This window comes from Glycine max, chromosome 11 (genome assembly GCF_000004515.6).
Source record: "Glycine max cultivar Williams 82 chromosome 11, Glycine_max_v4.0, whole genome shotgun sequence".
NCBI lineage: Eukaryota > Viridiplantae > Streptophyta > Magnoliopsida > Fabales > Fabaceae > Glycine > Glycine max.
This window is the reverse complement of record NC_038247.2, coordinates 9,020,521-9,046,939: the sequence shown is the minus strand read 5'-3', so window position 1 is coordinate 9,046,939 and position 26,419 is coordinate 9,020,521. Positions and strand designations below refer to the sequence as shown.

Here is a 26,419-nt window from a genome sequence, read left to right as displayed (position 1 = left end):
ATAAACCTATAGGAAACAAAATGAAGTGCAACTGAATTTTGATTCGATTTCTTTATAGGCATCATAATCATTTTATTTAGTGATGCACATTTAAGTTGACTTTGAAGAAAAAGCCAACGGAGCATTTTGGCGAACTCACAAGTCATATAAGTCATATCTAATCTGGGATTGTCTTTTTGTGAACTTTATCTCATAGGACAAGATACGCCCACAAATTACCATATATTCCGGCTACTCCCATTGAATTCCGTCATTATTGAAATCATTTGATTAAATCTTCTAACAGTTTAGAATATGACTATCTTTTGTGAGTAACATTTACTTGCTACGAGTACATAAAACAGTGATGACAATTATTATAAGGTTGATTTGAACTTTTGAACGGCAAGTTTCTTCTTCAATTTTTTCTCTTCATTTTATATATTTTATGGTGGTTATGAAATTAGACATCTCATACCTTTTTGTTGTAGAATAGGAGAATATACAAGCTATATGCTTGATGTATGACATAGTGTCCACACTTTCAATTAGTAAATAATAAACCAAAACTCAGAGTTGCGCTTATAAGTATGTCAGCATGACGATTAACAAACCATATTAGGCCCCTTACTGCAGAAAATGTGTAGCCAATTTACAGAGTGCGAGGCTTAGTTTATCTCATGTATAAGGGGGAAAATTAACTAGAGTATTCAATGCAACCAAAAATCCAGAAGAGTAAGAATGCACACACATATACACAAACATTTAAGATATTCAACAAATATTTCTAAGTGATTAAAACAAAACAATTGTTTCTATTATTGATAGAACAAATAGGAATACATTAATTATATAGAATAAATCACGATACAAAATCACAATATTATCTATGTACCTACCGCGTTGCACCATAATAACCCTCGTAACACAATAAATAGGTGGTCCAAATCCAAAAGATAAACATTGTTGTTCGGCTCTAGCTAGCATCTACCTGTCTATAGAATGTGAGTTATAAAATATGAGTTATGTACCTACCGCGTTGCACCGTAATAACCATTTATATTTTCATGCTTCTACTTATGAACCAAGCATATTAAAGGGCAAAATTTATATAGTTCCACAGCTGTTTTTAGTTATGTTCTCTAATGAATTGAAACTTTACCTCTATGATGACTTTCAAATTCAAATAATTATTATATAAATTATTGAAGTAAAATTCTAATTCTAATTTTCGAACTACAATGAAACAGAAACTTTTCACTTCAAAATTTACTTTCACTGCAAAATTTACTTATCATATACGTATCATTCACACATGTCCTTTCTTTTTTTTTTTTATAAAGACATTCACTCCTTTCTGAATTATAAACGTGTCAAAATTAGTATTTTTCAATTGACTAATTTTATATATGTGTCACAGTCAATGACTATTCCAAAGTCAACCCAAATATTTGAAACATAACTCTTGCATAAGCTAGCCAGAATTTTGTGAATAAATGGTTTGTGAGGTCGCTTATTTTGCATGGCAGAGGAGAGTAAATAACTGTTTCTGTGCATTGTAATATTATTTTAAGTCCTTTGCAATTGTGCACCAGAAACAAGAGAATTGTTTACCAATGCTCAATTAATGAAGGCAATACTAGATCTCTCACATATTTAACCTAAATGAAGTTGAAATGATTGCTATAAATATAATATATATATATAGCAATAGCGAAGAAGTGCCGCGACTTCTGCAAACATATGCTAGGGACTGGGGAGTAAAGAGACAGGCCACCGACCCAATAAAGTTGGCTAATAATCCATGCAGCTCCATTATCTAAACATAGCAAAATTGAAATTAATCATATGTGACACAGAATATAATTATCTTTTTCTTTCACTTATTTGTTTTTTTTAATATACACACATCTCAAAACTACATACCAAAACCAAAGGAGACAACTTTCTGTTGTCCCATTTTGAATTTTGATATTCAGATATCGTTTTCTTAATCACATAGCCATCGTATACAAAAGTTTTTCCTGGCCTTGCATTCTGGTGGAGTATCACTACTATGCAATATAAAATAGGTTTAATTAATCATTTAATTTATATAAATTATCAACTTTTCGTTTTAGTCTTTATACAAAAAAGTATATTTTAGTTTTCGTACAAATAATTTTTTTATGTTTTAATCGGTTATGTTAATTAGTCTTCTGATAATATAAAACTATCACAAGATTGAGGCGCAAGGACTACAATATGTAAAAAAAAAAATACTTGTATAGACACTATAATATAGAGCTAAATAATTAACGCAGACACAACAGTTAAATAATTAATTAAACCTATAAAACAAGTACAATTATTAATTATTAAATTTACTAAAGGTGAATCCAGTTGACTCTATAAAGAAAACTCAGCAGGAACTGTTGGAACTCAAATGCACGCACCTACATGATGAATGTAGAAGTTGTAAAGGGAGAGCATTACTCCTCGTGATTTTAATCTGAACCACTCTTTTTTCTTCTACTTTTTTATTTTTTCATTTTGGGAAAGCTTAGCCATCTATTTACTCTTGCCATTTTCCTACAAGTTTTTCACACACACACATACACATCGTACGTGGGTCACTTCTTGCCTATAAAAAGGGATGATCCTAGCCTTCACAAATCTAATGAGAACTCCATACCTTAGCAAAAAAATGAAGTCCTTCTTTGCTTTTTTCGTAGTCTTTTCTCTTCTGGTAAGCTTTTATATGTGAAGCACTTCAGTTTATCTTTTATTATGTGAAGCCTCTTTTATCCTATATATGTTGTTGATGAATTCTATTTTCTTTCAACTTAAATAGGTTGTGAACCTCAGCTATGCAAGAAAAGACATGGGAGATTATTGGAAGAATATGATGAATGGCCAACCTATGCCTGAAGCAATCAAAGACCTCCTTGTTCAAGATCCACAAGTATCAGATGCAATGAAGGATCATTTCATTAGGGACTTTGATATAAAGCCTAATGTCATCTTATATCACACACATGTTGTTCCCCACAAGCATAAGCAGAAGATTCAGCAGGCCATGGCCAAGAAATTGGAACCAGAGTTTCAAGGAACTGAAAGACATGGTTGAACAAACTATCAAAAATTATTGAAGCTCAAATCAAATCATTTGCTCGTGATTAGAGATGGAAGTTACACATATATCTCTAGATAGTATATGATCCATAAAGATCACGGTCTTTAGTTTATGTAGAGCTATTTGTTTCTAAGCCTCTCTTTTTCTACTGAACACTTGAACCCTTTATTTCTAGATGTATCTTTATATGGTTATCCTTTTTTTTATTAATTGCATATATATTATCTTTGAGTCCTGCAGAATTTTTATGATCAATAGGCATGATGCAGATTGCCAGGATTACTCTTCATAAATTCTTATTCAACTTTTGCTCCCAAAATTTCTGTTTGGTCCTCAGAAAGATCTACTTCGTGTTATCTATTTTCTTCTCAGAGCTTCAAAGGACAGAAATTAAGCCTATTAACTTAGATGAAGATGTTATAAGAGATACAATTTGAAATTATAAGATTGACTTAATGATTGAAAGGAAAAGAAAAAACTAACAAACTAATGACTAACAAAGTAACAATTAACATTAGCCTATATAAAGAAAAGGAAGATACAATTTAATCTTCCATGTGGGTGAAAGCAGGTCATATGTTTACATGGCACTAATTTAATTTCCCTCTAGAATGAATCTTTTCTCTTGAGAGATAGGGTTGGTGCCCAGTTACATAACTCAAATGTCACATGTTGACAAATATGTTGTTGTACTTAATTAGGCTGGTTTAGAATATGATTGCACTCACCGAAGAAAATGTTGATTTCTAAAATGCTATTAACTGTTGATAGTACTCCAAAACAAAGAAATTTGGGCAATAGTAATAATCAAAACGTGTTATTACTTATTTTATCTTGTGTGGCCCAGTTGAATTGGTACGGTTTGTGTACTTGCAGAAGCATTAACTTTTTTTGTCATGATACATAATTAGTTGTTATTTTTTGTCAGGAACACAGTAGTTGAATCAGTTTTTTTTTTCTTGGTCAACTATTTATAGAAGTAGAAACAAACAATTTTGTTTGGATCCAAGCCCGTTGGGCTTCAGGATCTCTTCGGTACGAGTGTGCAGTACTTCCTGCACTTCCCATTTATTTTGGAATAGACTTCTGGAATGCAATGGGAAAAACAAGAAGCAATAGTAGAAATGTAGGAAACAACAGTCGAGTGCGCATGGCGGATAGTCATCTTGATAATTTGGCAGGATTCTTCAACCAGAAAGTTGAAACTACAATTACTCAATTAATATATATATATATTAATTGCTGGAAAATGAAAGACTAGTAGCTTCGGCATACAGAAACTTATTTCATTCAAGATGGAGGGGTGTCAAAACAGGTTAGCTTGGTTCACACAAGTTGTCCCACTAAGCTCGGTTCACTTTTAAATCAGTCACGAAAATATCACTCCAATCTAGGCCACCATGGATTGGTAGATTAAATGGATTGATTCGCAAATATTTTATAATAAAAAAATCTAAAATAAAGAATTTAAATAAATTAAAAAAAATCTTTTTTTAACCAAGACATTTCAATGATTTAAATAAAAATACAAATAATAAACGAATGTGCTAAATAATCATTCAAACATTTAATATAATCATGAAAGTAATAATTCAAATGTTTCAATTCTCAAATACATAAAATATCATTCAAAATTCTTAAAATATTAAAGTCTTAAATCCATACATTAGTCATAGTTCAATAATATTATAATCTTAAAATTAAAAATATCAAATTGTTAAGAATATATATATATATATATATAATTGAAATTACTAAATAACTACTTAAGTAAATTAAGTGAATTAATCGACTCAAGCCCACCTAATTCGTGGATTAAGTGAACTAAATTTGTTTTCTCTTAGTACCGTAAAACTTTTATTTTTTTGCACCCAGTTTAGCTTAGATGCATGATGAGCCGGGTTGACTCATTGGGTTTAAGCTTACTTTGACACTCCTATCAAGATGTTTCTCACTTCTGCCAACCCTTTTTTTGTAAATGAAAATCAGTAATTACGGTTTGTTTGTTCTATTTGCACTTGTGCTAGTAGTCGATCCTTTGTTAACATCGTATGGCTGTCTAACTAGGCTTTGTCTGCTTCAGTTTTGTGCTTGGGCTTGCTCCCGTGGGCGTTGGGCCCATTACTGTTGACCAAAAGCATTTGGCCCATAGTATTTTGCACACTTTTTTCTAATCATACACCCTTAGTTTTTTTTTTTTTCATTTTACACTTAAGCTTTATTTTTTTGTGAATAAACTATCAAGAGGGCTAAAAGCCTCTTGGGAAGAAATATGAGCTATATCAGCTCAAAGTGCATAAACAATACATGAAGGAGGAAAATCAAAAACTTGATAAAGACTTAAAGTCGTAATAGCTTTCTTAGCCAAAGCATCTGCCACCTGGTTAGCTTCACGTAGAACATGATTCCAATAAATGTTCCCCTGATAGCCATGCACTGCATGAATCTCCTGGACCAGATTATAAAATGGGTGACGCATGCAGCAACCTTTAGACATGAGCTTTATCGCGACCAGTGAATCTGAATCCACCCGGATCCTTCTATACCCTCTCGACCAAGCTAGCTTCAGGCCAAAGAGGATACCCTTCAATTCCTCTTCCAAAACTGAACCTTTACCAATGTTAATGCTTACTCCACAGAGAAAAGCTCCTGTGTGGTCACGCACCAAACTGCCACAAGCCCCTTTGCTTCCACCTTCCATGACAGCACCATCACAAACCTCGGACATTTCCAACTTATCTGTTTGTTAGCATCACTCAGAATTCTCGTATCATTGAGAGGTTTCATCAAGCTAATTCCCTGCATGTAATCCCGAGCAAGTCTGCCAGCTTTTTGGATAACATCTTGTGCTGACCACGTCTCACTTTGGAAAACTTAACAATTTCGTTTCCACCAAACCAAGTTCAGAATAACTCCAAAAAGAAGGTTCCACTTAATGTCATAAACTACATGTTCACGAGCCATATTTGAGAGTAGCCATTTTCTCCATTGAAGGCACGTGTAAAAATCACCAGCTCCATCCATTCGAATAAAGTATTGCCATATCAGTCTCACTTCATCAGTCCCTGAACAGATGGAACAAGGATTCCTCTTGACTAACACATAAACAACATAAGTTTTCATCAGTAAGTCCCAATCTCAACCTCCTAGCATTTGTCAGAATTTTGTCGTGACAAAGCTTCCCCAGAAAACATTTAATTCGGGACAAATTTTCCGGGCCTTACCCTTAAGCGTATTGAAACAATGGTACCGATGTGACATTCTCAGAACTATCGAAACCTGTGGTAGGTATGCATGGGATCTAGTTCCCTTAGCATAGCTATATGAGCACTTTAATGATGTTAGTATACATTATGTGATAAATGAGATGTTGTATGACTCTTCTATAGATACCAAAATTTATATTTTATTATTAATCATTGTTTACTCCTGTTAATTTAATTAATCATGATAATTGTGTTACAACATGGACTTTATTTTAGCATTTTTTGGCTATTGGCTAGCTCCCACAATTTGTTGACAAAATATACTAAGGACACACCTTGTACATGTCTGTGGACACGTCTCAAAGGTGCAAGTGATGTGGTTTCTTTTCGCACTGTGTTAGATATGCTACAAAAAAAATATGTGTGTTGGATGCCATATGTAGATCACAAACAACATTACCTTTTTTAGGATGTATCCCTATACTCAAACTACATCAGGTATGGATCACCCATGCTTGTGAACCTTTTAATTTGACAAGGTTCCTCCACAATTTATACATATATATGCAAGGCATTTCTCACGATCGTGTGCCATCTCCTGAGAAGTGTGACCAGGGTTGGCTTAATTATGATGATCATGTACTTTGATTATGTATGTTATGACAATCACATTGTGTTGTTCCTTTAATATGATATATTCTTATCCATAGGAAAGGTTCAAGAGAATTTCTGCGTTATTTTAATCAATGGTTGACATAAAGGGATGGTCAGGGGCAAAACTGACACTTAGAAATCTCACGAGACACATTGAAAATCTTGTAAAGTGGCACAAAGGAAGATTGTGCATATCAAAGGAAAATGAAAACTTCTAGAGTTGTAGTTGACTATTTTTATGCAACATTTATATTTTACGCATGTAATATTTGTATCATTGTATTTTATTTACACAATATTTGACTCTTTTATATATAATATTTGTGTGTAGTCATGATTGTCAAGCTTTAGAGTGAACTTGTAGACTTCTACAAGTTTACATGAATCTATTACAAATTTATCGAGTCTGCTTCGAATTTATTAAAAAATGAATTTGTTTTATGAATCAAGTAAACTATTAAACTCAAAAGAGTTTATGAATTCACTCTAAAATTTTGACAACCATGTGTCATAACAATCAACAATATTGTCATACATAAAAAAATTTATGAATGAAGGACAATATAAAAACTAATTAATTTTATTATTTTTTATATTTTCTTAACTTTAAAATCTATCAAAATAAGTTTTTAAATAATGTGTTGAAAATAGTGCATGCACAAATGATATAAACATTTTTTTCAGTGTCATCTATTTTCAAATCATTACATATTCTAAATTTATTCACTTATATAATAATTTATTTTAAAAGATATATTAGTGATGATTTTTTAATAATTAATCGTGTGAAATTTTTAACATTGATATTGTATAGAAATTAAAATATTTTATCTTCAAATTATTTAATTAAATAACACGTAAAATGATAAAAAAATATTGTAATAAATTAAAATAATCAATACTTTTTGTTCAATAATTGAAAAAATATTTCATCGTGTTGATCAACGATGAGAGTTAGCATAAGTCTAACCTAACCTTCAATTCCAATCATTCTATTTCTACCCAGTACCCAAAATAAACTACATTAATTCATGTGTTTAAGTTAAATTTGATTTTTTTAAAAAATATATATACACTAATTATTACCGGATCATGTACTTGCAAATCCGATTAAGTCGATCGTGTTTGAATTATTTGCTTCTTTTATTTTATTTTATTTTATTTTATTTTACTTTGATTAATATTTAGGAAAACTAAAATATATGTAGATGTTTAAAAAATTTCAAATTCAAATACGTACAAACTTAATGATTACATTCTGGTCTTAGTTTGATTGGACTGGTTTAGGTTGCATTATTAAAAAAAAAAACAAATAGTACCTAACCCAATTAACATAACTTATTTGGACTTTATGTTGTCAAGTGGAGTAGGATTTTTTATTTCTATAGAATGGTGTTTAAAATGCAGCCGATTTTATTTTGCAGCCAAATTAAACATATTTTTATGTATTTAATCCAACTTTTAAATTAAAAGGCAAGCAATAAAGATATACAAAATATTTTATAAATATTGTATAAATTTAACATATCATTTTACTTTGTTTGAATGGAGGAAAGGAAATATTTGTACTCAAAACATTAACATTAAAATAAAGTAAAAGATATGTTATATATTTATCTTTGATCTAAAATTTCACAAACCCATATTTAAAATTTGAAACAACATGAGTATCACATGAGAAATATGATTGAGTTTTTAAGGATTGAACTGAATCGATTTTAAGGGGAGGAAGTTAACAAATTAATTCAATTGAACAAATTTTCGCATTGTATCACTTAATAGATTTGGTTTTAAATGTATTTTTAATATAAAAAAATTAATCTGAATTGAAACATTTTATAATTTTTTTCCATTTATGAATTCATCAAAATATATAATATAAGAAAAATTTTAATTAAGTGTGATTAATATGAATTCTTTAAGTCAAATTATATATATATATATATATATATATATATATATATATATATATATATATATATTACTTATATTGAATTAGATTTTAAATTTAGATAAAAAAAATATCCAATCGAATTAATTAGTTTTATTTTTTACTTATTTGTAGGTTTTGAACACTCTCGAGCCTAAATATAACTTGCATTATGTGAAATGTATTTGGTTACATTTAAGATATCGGTCCACAAACTTTCCGTAAATTAACTTAAACTAAAGTAATTAAAGAACTTACTTAATTACTTCATAAAATCGCCTAAATTGAGTTTTACTCATTTCCTTTGTAAAAAGTACTACGTTTTTATAATGGTTTCAATAATATTTTACTTCTAATATCGACACTATTCATTTAAATTAATTAATTACTAGTATTTATTAGGTTGTCTAAAATATTTTGAAGTGTGCGCGCGAGGGAAGGAAGGGGTTGAAAGAAACATTTAACTAATCTATCAACCCATATTGGATTGTCCAATGTATGTTTTAAATTATTGCCATCATGTTCCTAAAGATGATATATTTTAATCAATTATTTTTGGTTTTATCGTAAAACCTTATATTATATAATATAGGATTTATCCAATCAGCTGTATAAAAAAACATACGATGTAATTTAAAATAATAAAAAAAACACAGTTAGTAGACTACGATGTAATTATATTATTGTAATATCAAAAGAAAATCTTGTTCATGATCTGACTCTGCTTACATATGTAGCACTTTTCACAAGTTGCTTTAAAATGGATTTAAATGTAAGGACATTGCTGCATTGAATATTTATATTTTTTTGGCAGTTTCTTATAATGTAATATCATAGTTTATAGTTTACTTATGTTAATTTCAGTTTAGTATATTTAGTCTATTATATTTTAGTTAAATAAAAAATATTTTAAAGTTTAAAATACATTAAAAAAAACAATGCATATTAAAAGAAGAAAAATGATACTTGTTCAATAAATTGTACAATTAAAAGAGAGAGAAATTTGAAATATAATAAAAATTTAAACATATTTTTTACATTTGTAATATATTATTTTTTTAGTTTGAGAGAGAAAAGAGAGAAGCAAGTACCCTACTATGTAATGTTGTCGTTACTTGCTGGATTTCAGTGAATGATTCCATCGTGTACTTTCACTTTCCTCCCCAGAGAGGACGTGGAATGAATCAGATCTTTTCTCACCTCTTTTCTTCTTACCTGCAAAAGGTTCTTTTCTATACAAAGTTTTTCTTTTCTCATTTTTTTTAACGCAAGCAGAGAGAGCATATTGAAATTTTTAATTTAAATAAATACTGATTAAAGTTTCTAGTGATGCAAGGAGGAAGACTTGTAAATCAATGAAGTACCCCTTAAGAAATGAATTTGGGGAGATCAAAGATGACACATTTTAGAAATAAACAATGTTTGTTAGTTGTTAGTAAACGTTTGAGCCAAAAACAATAGACCGAAGTGGTTGTTGTTGGTCACCTCCCACTTTTTAACATTGCTTGGTCAAATGAGCATCTCATCCTTTGAGGACAGTGGCACACAATATTCATGCCAAATGTGACTGTGGTTGGAATACTCATTTGAGCAAGAAACATTACAAAGGGGATTTCACATGCATCTCTAGTTGTACGTGTTTCCCTCAATCTCCTTATTTTAAAGTGGTTGAGAATTGAAGGGCACTTTAATGAGTCTAATTGACATTTGACTGTCAGCTTAAGATTTTAAAATCAGAAAGGACTTATAGTTGTGGCTATGTACTCATAGAATGGCAGTTAAAGACGTGCCGTTCAACCCCAACAACTAAAACCAATGCCACTCAATCTTCGACCTATAATATGCTTAAACACAAAAGCTTTAATTGGTATATATTAATCGACTTGCTCTGAATTTGTTCTGTGATTTGGACTCAGTTTTAGGTGGTAACTTATTCTTTGCACCTGATTAAAATCATGGATCATTCCTGTCCTAATCAATAACTTGTAATAAATAAAATTACGTACCATAGAGGAACATTCTCAAATAGGTAAGAAAGTTTGATATAGAGCACATGCTTTCATCATCGTTCAAGTGATCCCTACTGTGGAGCACGTGACTTCTCCACAAAATCTCTCGAACAAGTTACCTTGTGTACAGCGTGCCCAATCTACCACTTTGTTAGCTTTTGTTTTATGACACCTTCTAAATAGTTTTTTTAGAATATTATCAACACATTTTCATATACTTTTTTTATTAATAGATAATGAATTCGCATCTATTGACAAATTATCATTACATGATTACCATTATAGTTTTTTGTTGATTTTTATATTAGTTGAAAGTTATAGGCTAAAAACAAAAAAATTATCTGACTAAATTATAAGGATTCAATAAAATTAATAAAATAATTGAAAAGTATAAAATAATAGAAAAATTAAATAAATTTTTTAGTTAATACAAAAGTTAAAAATTAACTAAAATATCTTGTCAAACATAAACTTATTATTTATCCTTCGTGAATGAAGATAAGAGTGCAAAAATACACTCTAAAGAATAAGATAGATGGAGGTACAATTATATACTTCCAATATAGATTGATCATTAATGGTACGGTCCATTGAGAATTATATTTTTTTATTAGTAAAAATTGAACTTTAGAAAATTTATATTAATTCACACACGTTACTTAACAAATTGAACTATATTATATATATTTTTTTTTGCCTAAAAAAATTAGTGTATTTTAAGATATTTTTTAATTATAACTTGTTAACACATTCAAATTAAAAAATAAAAGTAAGTACGTTAACAAATCTCTGTATTAATAAATTATATACCGTTAAGTATTTGAAAATATTTTTTAATTATAATTTATTAACACACTTGTAATAAAACAAATAAAGAAAAATAAGGATGTGTAACTTAATAAAAAAAAACCCATACAGCAATTACTTATACAAAGACTTTTTAAAGAAAACGGAATTCCATAACTACGGTTTCATTAATATTCCTATGTTTACTTCGTAACGTATGTATCACTTGGTTTTGTCTGCTGGAGTTTTGTGTTTCGGCTTATTGGGGGCCTTAATTTGTGTTATTGACAAAAAAAAAATTAAGATATATATCCCTTGTAATTAATTGTAACCTGACACGGGCTTTCTTCTTCCTACTCTAAATCAAAACTCATGCCAGAAGCACTTCAGCATTTTGCTCCTACAAATTCTAAATTAAAGGCATGGTAGATTCAAGTTCAACGTTATCGGTTTAGAGCTAAGTTAATACCCATTTGTTGAAGATAAGAAAGGCTTCAGGCAAACCAGGAGATGAATAGAAGGTTGTATTGTACTTATGACTCAAGAAGACGAAAGTCCTACTTAAAAGACTAATTGATTAGGCATTGAAAAAAAACTAAAAAGAAGACGAAGGTTGTATTCGGTACAATATATACCGTAATTGATTCTAAATGTAAAAACTAAAAAGCACCAATTATAATTATTTAACAATAAAAGAGTTCAACCAAAAAATTAAAAGATGTGTGTCTTAGTTCACACTTCATACTGAAAATTAAAAAACAAGCAATCTTACATATGCCAAATAACCGATAATAAGTTTTTGCATTATTTCTTTAGCTCCCACTGAGCACATCTTTTAGTAGTCAAAGAAAGAAAAACTCAAACATCAAACAGTCTTGAGATACAATTATAAGCACACAACACTAACACTAAAGTCACATGGTTGCAAAACCTTGTGGTTGCAGTTTGGGAACCCAGATGAGATGATCTGCTGGGAAAAAGTGGCACACAGAAGTGGTTCCCGGTTTGACCTTCAGAACTTGAAATGAAACATGACCATGCCCCCATTGTGATGTATCCATGTGACAAACAACCATAGCATCCACCCTATCCCCATTTTCACCAGCAAGTGGGACCCTATAAATCTTGTTCTCACTTTCTTGGCTGTGGCAGTAAAAAACTGTATAAGGGTAAGGCATGGTATGGCAAGCCACCATCTTGGAAGCTGGGATTTCTATGATATTTTCTAACATAGTGTAGTTTTGGAAAGTGACACTTGATTTGGTTTGGTGAGAGGTGGACAAAACTTTTAGATCAGATGTGAAGCCAAGAATGCTTTGAGTGAAGTCAAGCATGGATTCTAAAGAGGTGGCACAGAATTTTACCTCTCCTTTGATGGGTTTGGTCTCACATTCCCTAAGGGTATCTTCCATGGCCTTGGCTTTGGGAGAGTTTTGAGATACAGAGAAGATTTTGAGAAGGTTTGGGAGTTTGTTCAGTGAGAAAGGAAGTGAATCTGCTTCTTCTCTTGGCCACAACTTAGGGGATGTTGCAGGGTCCCTCTTGGGAAAATGAATAGGCATTGTTTTCCCAACCTTCAAATCTTCGATGGTGAAAAACACCATCACAGAAGGATCTATGTGATCCACGTGAGAGTGAGCATGTGCATGTTCTGTTTCATGATGATCATTTGAGGTTGCTTTGAAGAATTTGTCTTCTGTTTCAATCAATCCCCTGGCTCTGCAGCTTCTATTGCAGGAACACTACAAAAAACTCAGCAAACATCGGCTTAATTACTCGTTAATTAAAGAATCTAACAGTGAAAACTGAAATGAAATTATGTTACAAGGAAAATATTGGGCATTAAATGTACCGTGATTACTAGTAGATGAAGAAAGATGATCCAAGGTTTATATTTTTCACCCATTTTGCTGCTTGCATGCATTGCGCACTTTCGTTTACCTTAGTCTGGAAGAACAGAAACCACAGTATTATCGAACACGTACCCTAGTGGCTCAAAAATAGTTTCGAGTAATGAATTTCTTACTGAACACTCAGATAAGATTAAATAAGACCAATTTTGAATCATTAGAAACATGTGTTTCATTTACGTCAGTTTTCCAATACTTTCTATAACATTAATCGAAAATAAGGAACAAATATAAATAATATCTACATTTTATATTTTCATTCAACAACAAATATGTATGATCAAGTTTGTTAATTTTTGTATAACTACTTTTAGTATGAAACAAAATATGATTTTTGATTAATTAGTTGATAATTGTAAAAAAAACAAATGAACCCAAAGTATTTTTCAACCAAAACTCAATAATTAATTCATTAAGATATTAAAATTCATTTAAGAGATTTACCTTTTTATTCCAACCCAACATATTTTTCATATGCACAGGTCTTTGAACTCCTTATCACATAATTAGATTAATTATAGAAATGCTGTTCTTTGTGTGCTTTAAAATCCAAATCATTCTAATACATTTATTTTTTATTTTTTAACTTTCAAAGTTAATTCTTAAAATTAGATTTTTAAATAACTCGTAATATTATCTTCATATTATTTGATAATAAGTAAAAAAATAATAAGAAAATAATCATTTTAATAATGCAGAAAATAGAAAATCAGTACATTTAGTTCGATAACTGAAAAGACATTTCAACACCTAAATTAAGCGATAAGGGTGAACACGAGTCTAACCTTACCTAAGTACCTGACTCATAAATCTAACATATCCGAAATAATCTGGGTTGATTCGTGTTTTAAAGTTAAATTTGGTCATAAACTCATAATGCATAACCTAATTATTGCTGGATCATGTACTTATAACTAGCTAGTTTGAATTAATTACTAGTTTTTTTTTTTCAATTTATTACTAGTACATAATAACTTGTATTATGTACATGTATTTTCACAATCTAAATATATATTTTATATTATTATGTTTTTTTTAATATCTTTTTCATTCTCTCTTCAGTTTTAGATTGCGAATAGATTTGAATCGTTTTTTAAATTAGGCAAAATGTCATTCATCCCAAAGATCAAAACAATTTGCGATTTGATTTGGATGACTTTCTCAAAACTTTGATATAATCCAACCCAATAAAATGTTACAGTATTTAGATAGAATTAGATTATATTTAAATTTTGCCCACAAATTTTTACCAGCTTTATAACTTAATAGCTAGCACATCATATACCAAGTTAAAAGCTTATGTCAATCACAAAAGAAAATAAAAAGAAAAACAGACATTAAACAAAATAAAAACCTTGTGCCCAGAAAAATGATACAACTGGAAATTTATGAAAGTTGGCATCGTCTTGTATATACGTGCTCAGAGAAGTCATACGCCTAACAGTAATCTCAGATGACTTGTAAATTTCATTCATCGATCAGTGTACCATACACATGCATCTAACTCAAGCATCTAAAATGGCAGTACATGAAACACAACTTGTGTGATTTTTGAAGCACCAAGTAACCAGACTTTAATGTGTGAAGAGTATATTCCTTATGCAAAAGCTACATCTGCATGAGAAGCTAAAAATGCAGCCTGTACTCTGACATGACAACCATAAATTAAGTATTTAAAAGAATGCATTATATAAGTATCTAATTTAATTATTAAAATTATATTTTTTGGGGGAATATTGTTAAAATTATCTAATTTAATTATTTGCATTAATCTTAATAAATTAAATATTTATTTCTTATATATAAAATCAGAAATAATATATTATTAAAGATGTATATATAACATGTTAGATATATATTGTTAAGGATATAGTGATTAATATATATGAATTATAGATATTCACTACTTAAATATTATATGAAGTGAAAGAATAAAGACAGGAAATCACAAACTAAAATTAGGAATCATTATAAAAAAAAAGGTACCTAATTTCTTCCAAATAGAGAGAAAGGAAAATAAAAATGTGATTATGTTATATTAGATTAAAACCAATAATCTTTATTTATTAATAACCTATTGGAATTTTCATTAATTGTCCATTAACTCCTAATGAGCTAATAATTATAAAGTATCTGATAATCTATCAGGTTAATGTTAATTTTTTGACAAGTGTACCAATTCATTCAAATAATAATTAAGATGGTAAGTTCAAGTGTTGAGTTCACAGGAATTTTGACTGTACTCAAAGTTTGTATATCTCAAATTTTAAGCAAATATTAAACTAAATTCGATATTTGTTAAGTAATGATGAACGTTGGGGTGGTAAGTTGTCGATTGATGCAGAGTTTCGTGATGTGTTGGGTGTTCGGCTTACTGAAACTATTTTTAATGCAATGTTGGAGATTTTTCATCATTTAACATTATTTCAATTATTACTTTCATTTGCTAATCTACCACAATCATGATCCCTCATGTAAAATAGTCTAAATTATCCAATTTTACTCCTAATCCCTTAATAGTTACATCAAATAATTTGCTTTGGGAATAAAGATGCATAGATAAGCCTAAATAATATCATTTTATCCCTAGACATGACTATCTAGATGCTCTTTTCAAGTTCTTAGGATATAAATATTTTCCAATACATAAACCCTATAACACTACGTGAGCATGGGTGATCTAATCATAAACATGACAATGAACTCAGAAAAGAAACAATAACATCAAAATAACATTAAACAGATAATAAAAATCATTACATCAAGAATGTTTGGTTGTTGAGTTCCCAACAATGGGATGATTTAGCCTCTCATTGTTATGAGAGGCTTAAAATACAAAAAGAAAACAAGAGGGATGGAAAAAATGGAAGAAAATGGAGGAAATGGTGCCCGAGTGAGTGGGTTTCCTCTCTTGTCTCGTGCCCTAGCTCTCCTATTTGGTCTCAGCTGTTTTTTTTACCAAGTTTTCTCCTTTAATGTGGTACGGTCATGTTTTTTAGCATTGATTGTGTGCTAAGTCTGTATGTGTGCGTTGAGCGCACATACAAAGTCAAACTGGTATAAGTGACCACACTAAGCTGCTAGATGCGCGCTAAGTCGCCAGATGCAGGCTAAGCCATCAGACACGCGCAAAGTCACTGGATTGGCTCCTTCCTTGCGTTGAGCGATTATTGATATGCTGAGCGCGCTGCTTCAATTCTTCAACCATCTTTCAGGCTTCCTACCATGTAATTTTACAAAAAAAAATACAACAAAAAATGTAAATTAATTAACTTTAGCATCCACGGGATAAAAATTCAAAAGAAACTAAATTCCTAATATTTTAACCCAAAAGAAGCATTAAAAGAGAGAAAAGTAAATAACTATTATGAGATTTAAATATATAAATTATATATGCATAACAATTATCAATCACTCAATTATTATTAAATTACATAAAATTAATTGTAGTGAATATAAATAATTAATATAATTATTTTTTAATATAAATCCATGGTAGGATTAGAAATATCAATTTTTAACCATTTTCTTTCCAATGTCGGCAAATTAAATTAATTAATTAATTAGTCATTATTTGGTGTTTGTCTAAGATATATTAAAGTATTGGGAGTAGAAGAAACACAAACTTAATCGATATATAATGAACCCATATTCAATATTTCAATTATCCAATGAATGTTATTAATAGTTATTGTCATGATGCTCTTTATTCTATACATAGGAAGGATCAAGTTTGATCCGATCCGATTCACCAAATCTTGTCTTCGTGTCCATACAAATATAGATATTGATTTACTTTTGCACCCAGAGATGATATATTTTAATCGGTTATTTTATTTTTATTGTAAATCCTATTTATGATGCGTACGATATAATTATATAACATGATTTGTCCCAATCAGCAGTATCAAAAGAAAATCCTATGATATAATTGAAAATAAAAAACGTGCTAAAGCAACCTACCTACGACATAATTATATTTAATGTTGGATTTACCACAATCGATAGGATCAACAGAAAATTTTCTTTATGAAGTCGTGATCCAGCTTTATTTGCATATGTAACACTTTTCATGAGCAAAACATTTATGGCGTGATAATTATTGATCTAATATTACTCCCTTGCTAGCATGCACATGTCTATAAGGTGACAGCCATCTTCTCTCATTTTACATGAAAAGAAAAAAAGAAGCAATGAGGGAAAAAGAAGGACATGAGTTATAAAATATACTATTATTTGTGTTTGAAAAATAAATAGAATTGGATCTCTTTATCTCACATACTCATTTCATCATTTTTCATCAATATATGGAGATATATATTTTCTCAATAAAGCCTTCAATTTAAAGATATAGGTGGGACAAGTTAATTTCCACCATTTTTTAGTTACACTTCATTATGTAGTATTTCATCTAGCATATATAACATTGACTTGGTGATGGTTAAAAAATAATAAAGAAAAAAAGAAAGAAGAAAAAATCATATGTTTAAATCCTCAACAAATATTTCTAAAAAAACAAATAAATAAATATTTATTGATAAAAAGATAGTATTTCATCTCTCACACTAAAAAAAAATTATACAATTCGATCTGGAGATCGATATACTTTGAGTTGGGAGTTTCGAGATCTATCTTCTTTGGATAGAGGATATGGACTTGTATATGTTGTAAGGGTGGGTATCGCTTGTACTCATATCCTTTATTTTAATGAAGTTCTTATTTGCAGATTTAAATAAAAATCTTGAGATAAAAAAACCGTATTTGAATATAAGATTAAATTTATTTTGTGCTACGGGTGGAAAATTTTGTTATGAATTATTTTGGCAAATTATTTATTTTATCCTTGGATAACGTGGATAAGTCCCAAAATTGTTTTAAATTGATTTTAATACAATTTTTTTATTCATAAAAATCAATCTTAAATATAAGATATAAGAGATCTATAACAATTTCAAAAATTGACAACAACTACTCACACTGACACTGATTGATTGATTGATGTACATTTCTACTCGTTCGCATGTTTTCTGGATATAACCCTGATGGTAGTGGGTCAATTCTCAGTGGTTTCAATAATGTTCTAACAACTGTGCATTAACATATAAATATGACATCATATGTGAGTTGGCTATCCCCCTATAAATAGGCAGTGAGCTATACAATCCAAAATACAAACGAAGCGAGAGGCGTTCTATATATTATTGAATTGACAATGAGGCCTGCTCTTGCTTTGCTTCCTCTTCTATTTGCTTTCTTGGTATGTTCACCTTCCATTGTATCACAATTTTTATTATCTTTCCTTCTCTTGATATTATTTAGTTATTTTCCATTCCTCACAGTATTTAGGGATTTAAATGGATACGTTTAATTTATCAGTATTAGGGGGGTGAAGGAATCTAAATAAGCTTGACAAAATGAGGAGAAATCAGAATGTCTTGCCAAAATTATTTATTTATAATGCTAAACTATTCAAACGTCATGTAGTCCAAGGTTCTTTTTAATATTTGCTTCCCTACTTCTAAATGATAAATATCCTATCACATTTTTTTATTACACTACTTATGCTTGAATCTCAACTACCTTGCTTTACGCGTTTTTTTATGGTAAAAATCTTTTCACCAATGTTTATAAAGTGTAAGAATATAGTATAAGAAAAGGGTGTAAAAAATCATGATTATTTGTAGAATCGGTTAAAACTTTAATCTAATATAGTTTTCAACTCTACTATTGGCATTTTGATCGAATTATCTAGTATTAGTTTGAAATTATATTGTGCATGGGCATCTTGGGTTAGTTAGGCATGGAGATAACATTTTGACAAACGTTTCCCTTTTTGTTAATTTTCTCTATATGCGCAAATTTTGTGGAGAAGTTAGCTGCCACTACGGAATCAAGAAAAGATCCAGGGGAATATTGGAAAATGATCATGAAAGATCAGGAAATGCCAGAAGGACTTCAAGGTCTTGTTTCATTTCAATCTGAAAATAACCCTAAGACTCAAGAGCAGCTTGGTAAAGGTTCCAAAAACCATTGTGAAGAGTCTCTAGTTACAAATACACAAGTTAACAGTGACTTCGAACCCATACCAAGTGTTACCAAATATGATGATTTGGAATTCAAGTCAAGCATTATCAAGAACGATGATTTTGAATCGAGACCAAGTGTTACTAAGTATGATGATTTTGAACTCAAGTCAAGCGTTACCAAGAACAATGATTTTGAACCGAGACCAAGTGCTACCAAATATGATGATTTTGAACTCAGGTCAAGCGTTACCGAGAATGATGATTTTGAACCGAGACCAAATATTAGCAAGTATGATGACTTTGAACTCAGGTCAAGCGTTACCGAGAATGATGATTTTGAATCGAGACCAAGTGTTACCAAATATGATGATTTAGAACTCAAATCAAGCATTACCAAAAACGATGATTTTGAACCGAGACCAAATATTAGCAAGTATGATGACTTTGCATCCAGGTCAAATACCAAGTACGATTCTGAACCTAAAGCAAGTGCTACCAAGTATAGTGATTAAATGAAAATCAAGTAATTGTATAATACAGTCGAAGAAAATCGTGCTCCATATCAATGTATCCTATGAATAAATAGGGTGTGAAGTATTATAGATTTTGAATAACTTCGGCTATGTTGGACTAAAAGTTGGAAAAATAAAAATATATATTTGCTTTAATTATTTTTTTAGTCTTTTAATTTTTTTAAGTTCAATTGAGTCATCTTATTACGTAAAGATTTAAATTAGGTCTTGTGTTTATTTAAAATATAGTACAATTAGGTTCTTTATTTTTTAAATAATTCAATATTGGTCTCATTTTTCATCTATCTACTCCAAAAAATTTTAAAAATAGGACAAAAGTTTATTTTAAATGAGATCAAATTAAATTCATTTTTCACTACAAAATTAAATCCATTTTTTAAAATAAAAGACATAATTAAACATTTTAAAAGTAAAAGACTTAATTGAAACTATAAATATTTAAATAATTAATAAGAGAATCAAATTAAACTTAAAAAATAAATTAGGAAAAAAAATAATAAAACCTATGAATTTCAATGTATATTTAATTTGCGGATTCAAATGCACAAATTAAGAAGGAAATATTTGTTGCTTTGAGAGCAAAACTACTTTCTAGCTCCCCCAATTAAAATTCAAATACACACTTAAAGATAATACGTAAAATAGTGTATGATGAGAACCATATTCGAATCAACTCCCACCATACCATCTACCAAGTCACCTTTAATCTAACCACTATAATGCTCACTATTAAAGGGTTTATATTAACTCTTTAATCTTCCTTTCAAAAAAATTAACTCTTTAATCTATCAAGATGTTGTTGCTCCAAATAAAATTGGGCTCAGATTCCTAAAATAAAATTTCAAGTTCAAATTTTATAAAAGAAAATATAATTAAGAAAAAAAAATTTACTAAAAATTATCTATTCACTTTTCACTTTTTTAATAAAAATGATGAATATTTCACATTAATATCATAATATAAAAAAACACTCTTTAATCTAAAGAGTTCGCTTTGAAACTTTTTAATTCAATAATCATAAAGTGAAACACCGCCTGCCTAGTTTTTGCCCAATGCTTAGTCGGGTGCTTAGTCTTGAATGACAAAACTAGGACATGCATTTTACTTTTCCTTTTTCATAATATTTATAGTCCTAAATTTTATTACAAAAACTAAAAAAATATCAATAAATGGAAATAAGTAACAATTTTATAAATTAAAAATTAATTTATTTATAGATTTTATTGTTTATCATTAATATTATAAGTAATATAAATAAATAAAAAATAATTAAAATGACATAAAAAAGATAAAATAATAATTATTTTGAAACTTATTTTTTCTTATATGACAGCTATTATAAAATAAAAGAAGTAGTATGAGTTTATAGTATATTTTTTTTTAAAAAAAAGTAAAAATAAAAATAGAAATGGACGCTACTATCAATGCATTAATGTTTTTTTATGTCAATTTTAGTTATTAGTTTTGTAAGTAAGACAATTGAAACTCATGATTTCTTCTTTTTTCTTCATTTCTTCACTCTCAAGTCTATTTAATAATTTTCAATTCCGAGTTGTATTAATGTAACTAAAAGGAAAGCAAATATATGTTGTACAAGTGTATCCAATAAATAATATGGTCCGATGCATTATTGTTTCTGAATAACTTAAGGTATTTTTTCAAAATAATGGGTGATTTATAATAATAATAATAACGGGCAATTTTTTCATATTTTTTTTGTATATTGTTCTTATCATTGAGGTTATCACCAATAGTTTACTTTCATTTTTATAATTTTTCAAAAAAAATCAAATTACTTAAATATATTTTACTTATTACAAACATAAAATCATATATTTCTATTTATTCATATTTAATTAATTAAAGATAATTTAAAAATACAATTTAATAATTAAAAGATAAATATAACTAGAAAATTAAAATACACCATTTGATTGAGCAATGCCCATTAAAATTCTATATATTAATAATCGGTCCATTGCTCAAATAATGAACCGGTGCTCGACAAATATCAAGGGCTAGCTGTCCGAATCCTGTCTTAGACTGCGGGAATCAGGGAATGCTCATTCTTTGCTTTTCAATTCGGAATAAAGACAATGACATGCAGATTAAATTGATTTAGCATCAATTATGAGTGTTTTTCATACATTTATTTATTGCATCAATTAAAGCTTTGGTGATTATTCTAATTTCCATGTGTTCGTTAAAAAAAATCCATACTGTATATTAATTACTAGCTGAACTAGGAGCAAAAGTTGCAAATTTATATAAGTCAGCTGATTAGCTGAAAAATATATTCTGTATTTATTAGGAAAGATAGAACCATTGTCACTAAAGATTTTGGGATAAATATTGATCAATGACTGATGTTTTGAAGAGCATAAATGAATTATAAAATTGCCTTCGATATATTAAAAAAATATATATAGTTGGGATGAATTGATCATAAATTGATAAAGAGGTTAACGTTTGAGTAAAAAGTTTTGAAAATTTTCAATAATAACTTTCAGAAAAAAAATTATTTATTTTGCACCGTTGTTCTAAAAATTAAAACCCATCACAGCAACCAGAGAAAACTCACCTCTACCCCCATGGTTGTTCTACTTTCAATCATAAAACCTTATTATACAAATACGTTCACCTGAAGGGTCAACCTCCATGCTTCCTTTTAATTGAAGTACGTGACCCATTCCAATCTTTGCTTTCATTTTACTCTCATGAATTGAAACCTCAAATTCAGAACCACCCTTCACCCATTTTTCATTTAAGCAAATGCATGCCACTACTATTTAATTACACTGAACAAAGCCAGCAACCAAAATCAGCTGAAGTGAAGATCAATCCCAGGAACAAATCAGTTGTCCACTTGTCCTTAATCAATTCCAGTAGCAGCATGAAGCACACGTTTTAAGTCATTAACCCCTATATATTCTAGGAAACAGTAATAGCTAGGTGGGGTCTATTTGTAATATATTTTGGGTCTAATTAAAAATACTTAAGTAAGAAAAATGAGGACATAGATATTCTAAAATATATTCAGAGCATGTTAGGATTCTTGGAATTTATAACTGGCAACCTCTGTAACATGTAATTTTAGAAACTTGAGGTTGAATAGATGATATTAGCACAAAAACTCTGTTCAGAAACTAATGTTGTATAGTTTTAAAAAACGGTTGCCATTGCTGAATTCACTCGTCACTCGATGAACATAGAAGCAACAAACATCACCGATCCATCGTTATAATAAAAAAAAAATCGTGGGTAGTGTTTGTAATGCATTCCATGACATATTAACCATGGTTTTTTAATCGTATAGTACCCTCACGTTAAATTTTAGAGTTTTTTTTTAGCTAATTTTTTTAAGGACTCTAAACTAAATTTTGGAGTTAATAGGCATGTATCTTCAGTATAAGTTTTTACACTAATATATAGCAGATTGTAATTGAATAAATATAAAAACCTTTTACACTTTTTTTCTTCTAATTTTTATCTCGATATATGAGAGAAAACGTGAAATAAATTAATAAGGATTTATAATATGATTCATTGTTGTTATTCATGAATTTTACTTTTTTTATTTTTTTGATAATATGAAATTTATAGTAGCATTAATATATTATTATATTATGTATTACCAACACAAGAATATTTAAAATTCTTAATGATATCTTAGTTATGATTTAATTGTGATAAAAATAAATTATTTGAAGTTTTTATCTCTCACTCAACTAATTTTTTTTCATATTTTTTTCAAACAACCACGGCAAGTAAAATAAATGGAGCGTCTGCTTTAAAACTTTTAAGGGCAAATGAAGGAGGATTTTAACTTTTAAGGGTACGTTTGTTTTACGGAATTATTTTGCATTTCCAATAATTACATCCTTAGGAATATTATAATTGAGAATGTTATTTCTTGGCATATATAAAGATGTATTTGGTTAATTTTTAATATTCTTATAAATATTTTTAAAGTTTTAAAATAATGAATAAAAAATAAAAGTAAATATGAAAGTTACAGCGGAATTAGAGAATAATTTGTCACATTCCATAAAATATTAACATGAGAATAAAAATTATGTAAACATGATGAGAGTATAATTTTTCTAGAAATGAAAGATACTTTGAAATATTTTCTTGATAACCTCCTAACAAATATTTATACTTTTATATTTCTGAAAATACAAGATAAGTGAAACAATGACTTCCTAATTCTATCACACACATAATTTTTTTTTTGTAAATATTCATCTTCTTTAATATTGACCTCTTATTGCAGGTTTTGCAGGGGTTAGAAAGTTTTAAAAAATGACCCCAACTTTTTAAAACTTGCATAAGGATGCCATGTTTCATTACTTTTTGCTACATTACAGTCCTTTTATTTTCAATTTTTTCTTAAGTATATCACCATAAAGCGTAAACAGTCAATTTTATTCACCTTTTTATTTTTATTGCAAATAATGAAATTCTATTTTGGACCATTTGAGCCCGTTAAAAAAAGGGTCTTGTTACAAAATGTCAACATGGGCTGCATAGGCCCATTTCATTAATAGACCAAAAACAAAAACAAAAAACACCCCAAAAAAAAAGCAAAATGCATAAAAACGTATATAAAGTAAAGCAATAATAAATAAAAAGGACAAAAAAAATATCATCATTATATCTTCGATCATGTTGTGCTCCCTGCCCTATCAAGGCTCTGATAACAAATTCTAATTAAAAAACTTTAACCATTTTTGTAGCAATATATAATAATAAATTCTACCGAAGACATCCATTGATACTTAGCAGCAATTAAGAATTTAGCTGTGTTTAAATCATTTGATTGAACATGATACCTAAGTTACTAATTTATTACAAATTCCGTATACGAATTTGAAAAAGAATATATTAAATTTTCTAATTTTCAAACCAACCACTTCAGAAGAACAGGGTACTCGTAATAATTTTACCCGATGTTATTGTTCTTTGCGGGAACATTACATCTATTTTCAATGACATTGCAGATTTGACAACAAACTAACATGTACTCCACTGTTTCGGTTCAGTTGCAAATGGTTGCAACTGCCAAGGGTACTAAATAAAGAATCTTTGACTGAACTTTGTTTGAATAGAACTAGAATCCAGAGTGTAGTTTTTCAACTAGATTTCCCACGTGAAATCATTATCATTATATCACAGCAAAGGAATGTGCAATATTACTAACAGTAATTGGCCATGACAGCACATGATTTATCCATTATTTCATCTGAATACTTTTGTTGATTTTGTCTTCCTCTTTAGTCTTTGCCTTCTCTTTTGCCATCCTTCACACCAGCAGTGACCATATTCTTTCTCATTTGATATATTTGTGTAACTTCTTTTTTTTTTTGCTGAATTTTGTGTAATTTTATTATGTCTTTATATTTAGTGTGAAAGATATGTAAAATAAGTCCCTAAAATTATAAATACATTGATTTAGTCTTTAGAATTATAAAAAATAAAATATAGTCACTAACTTTTATTTATGATTGCTAATAGTAACTGTTAATAATTTAGTCTCTGAAATTGATATACCATTTAATTCAGTCTGCCATGTTATATACAGTAATCAAATAATTTAATCCTTGAAATTCACAATCATTATCTTCTGTCCACAAAAAAACTTGACAAAATTCAGAAAAAAAAAACTTGACAATCATTATCAATTTGTTTTCTAAATTTAATGATCTTCACTAAATTTAATCTTCAATGTTAAGGGCATAATTAATTGTCACATAATAAAATTAAAGACTAAATTTATACTTTGTCAGTTAGAAAAAAAATGAAATATTTGAATTAAGGTAGTTAGGTAAATAATAAAAAACTAAAAGTAAAAAAATAACAAAAATTCAATCTACCCTCATTTAGAAAAAAAAAAAATCATTTTGCCACTATCAATACCGTACAAATTTATCTTATTCCATTTAACATTTTTTTTATCTAATTCCATTTAGCATGTGGTCGTTTTAATTAATTAATAAATTATTAAAATAGAAAAATAAGACAGAAAATATAAAGGCATAAGAACCCATCTCGTTATCATATTATATTATTTACGCATTTTCTTTGTTTATAACTTGTTCTTAAATCAATTTAGTTATGTTATTAATGGATAAATTTTTAAAGTAAATATATATTGAAGAATAGAGTAATAATAATTAAAAAATACATTAAAGAATGAATTATAAAATATTCCGTCAACAATTATCTTTATTATAGGGTTCCATAACTTGATTTTGAGAGTAAATATAAA

At 28.9% G+C, this 26,419-nt stretch overlaps 3 protein-coding genes and 1 non-coding gene across 6 annotated transcripts; 2 read left to right on the top strand and 2 right to left on the bottom strand.

The window, feature by feature from the left end:
- Nucleotides 1-2,511: 2,511 nt before the first annotated feature.
- On the top strand, nucleotides 2,512-3,387 carry LOC100306585 (uncharacterized). 2 transcript variants are annotated; one of them, NM_001400509.1, is made up of 2 exons: nucleotides 2,512-2,707; nucleotides 2,813-3,387. In NM_001400509.1, exons 1-2 carry the CDS (start codon nucleotides 2,615-2,617, stop codon nucleotides 3,086-3,088), a joined length of 369 nt encoding a protein of 122 aa, NP_001387438.1. In that variant the 5' UTR covers nucleotides 2,512-2,614; the 3' UTR covers nucleotides 3,089-3,387. The 2 variants fall into 2 exon arrangements, with proteins under 2 accessions (NP_001387438.1, NP_001237112.1); NM_001250183.2 differs by having other exon boundaries at nucleotides 2,639-2,707.
- A 6,990-nt stretch (nucleotides 3,388-10,377) lies between these two features.
- Nucleotides 10,378-10,490, bottom strand: MIR828A (microRNA MIR828a). The gene has a single exon (NR_126648.1). It is a non-coding gene; the product is annotated as a microRNA MIR828a (primary transcript).
- A 1,971-nt stretch (nucleotides 10,491-12,461) lies between these two features.
- On the bottom strand, nucleotides 12,462-13,787 carry LOC100800777 (BURP domain-containing protein BNM2A). The gene is made up of 2 exons (XM_003537841.5): nucleotides 13,532-13,787; nucleotides 12,462-13,421 (listed from the first exon to the last, which is right to left on the bottom strand). Exons 1-2 carry the CDS (start codon nucleotides 13,601-13,603, stop codon nucleotides 12,594-12,596), a joined length of 900 nt encoding a protein of 299 aa, XP_003537889.1. The 5' UTR covers nucleotides 13,604-13,787; the 3' UTR covers nucleotides 12,462-12,593.
- Nucleotides 13,788-18,711: 4,924 nt separating this feature from the next.
- Nucleotides 18,712-20,283, top strand: LOC100800239 (organ-specific protein P4-like). Of its 2 annotated transcripts, none has more exons than XM_006590836.3 (2): nucleotides 18,712-18,846; nucleotides 19,459-20,283. In XM_006590836.3, exons 1-2 carry the CDS (start codon nucleotides 18,802-18,804, stop codon nucleotides 20,125-20,127), a joined length of 714 nt encoding a protein of 237 aa, XP_006590899.1. In that variant the 5' UTR covers nucleotides 18,712-18,801; the 3' UTR covers nucleotides 20,128-20,283.
- The last annotated feature ends 6,136 nt before the right edge of the window (nucleotides 20,284-26,419 follow it).

Coding starts and splice junctions, on each gene's coding strand:
- LOC100306585 (NM_001400509.1), top strand. CDS start 2,615: ATGATCCTAGCCTTCACAAATCTAATGAGAACTCCATACCTTAGCAAA. Junction 2,708..2,812: donor TCGTAGTCTTTTCTCTTCTG/GTAAGCTTTTAT, acceptor CAACTTAAATAG/GTTGTGAACCTCAGCTATGC.
- LOC100800777 (XM_003537841.5), bottom strand. CDS start 13,603: ATGCATGCAAGCAGCAAAATGGGTGAAAAATATAAACCTTGGATCATC. Junction 13,422..13,531: donor TTCATCTACTAGTAATCACG/GTACATTTAATG, acceptor AGTTTTTTGTAG/TGTTCCTGCAATAGAAGCTG.
- LOC100800239 (XM_006590836.3), top strand. CDS start 18,802: ATGAGGCCTGCTCTTGCTTTGCTTCCTCTTCTATTTGCTTTCTTG. Junction 18,847..19,458: donor CTCTTCTATTTGCTTTCTTG/GTATGTTCACCT, acceptor AATTTTGTGGAG/AAGTTAGCTGCCACTACGGA.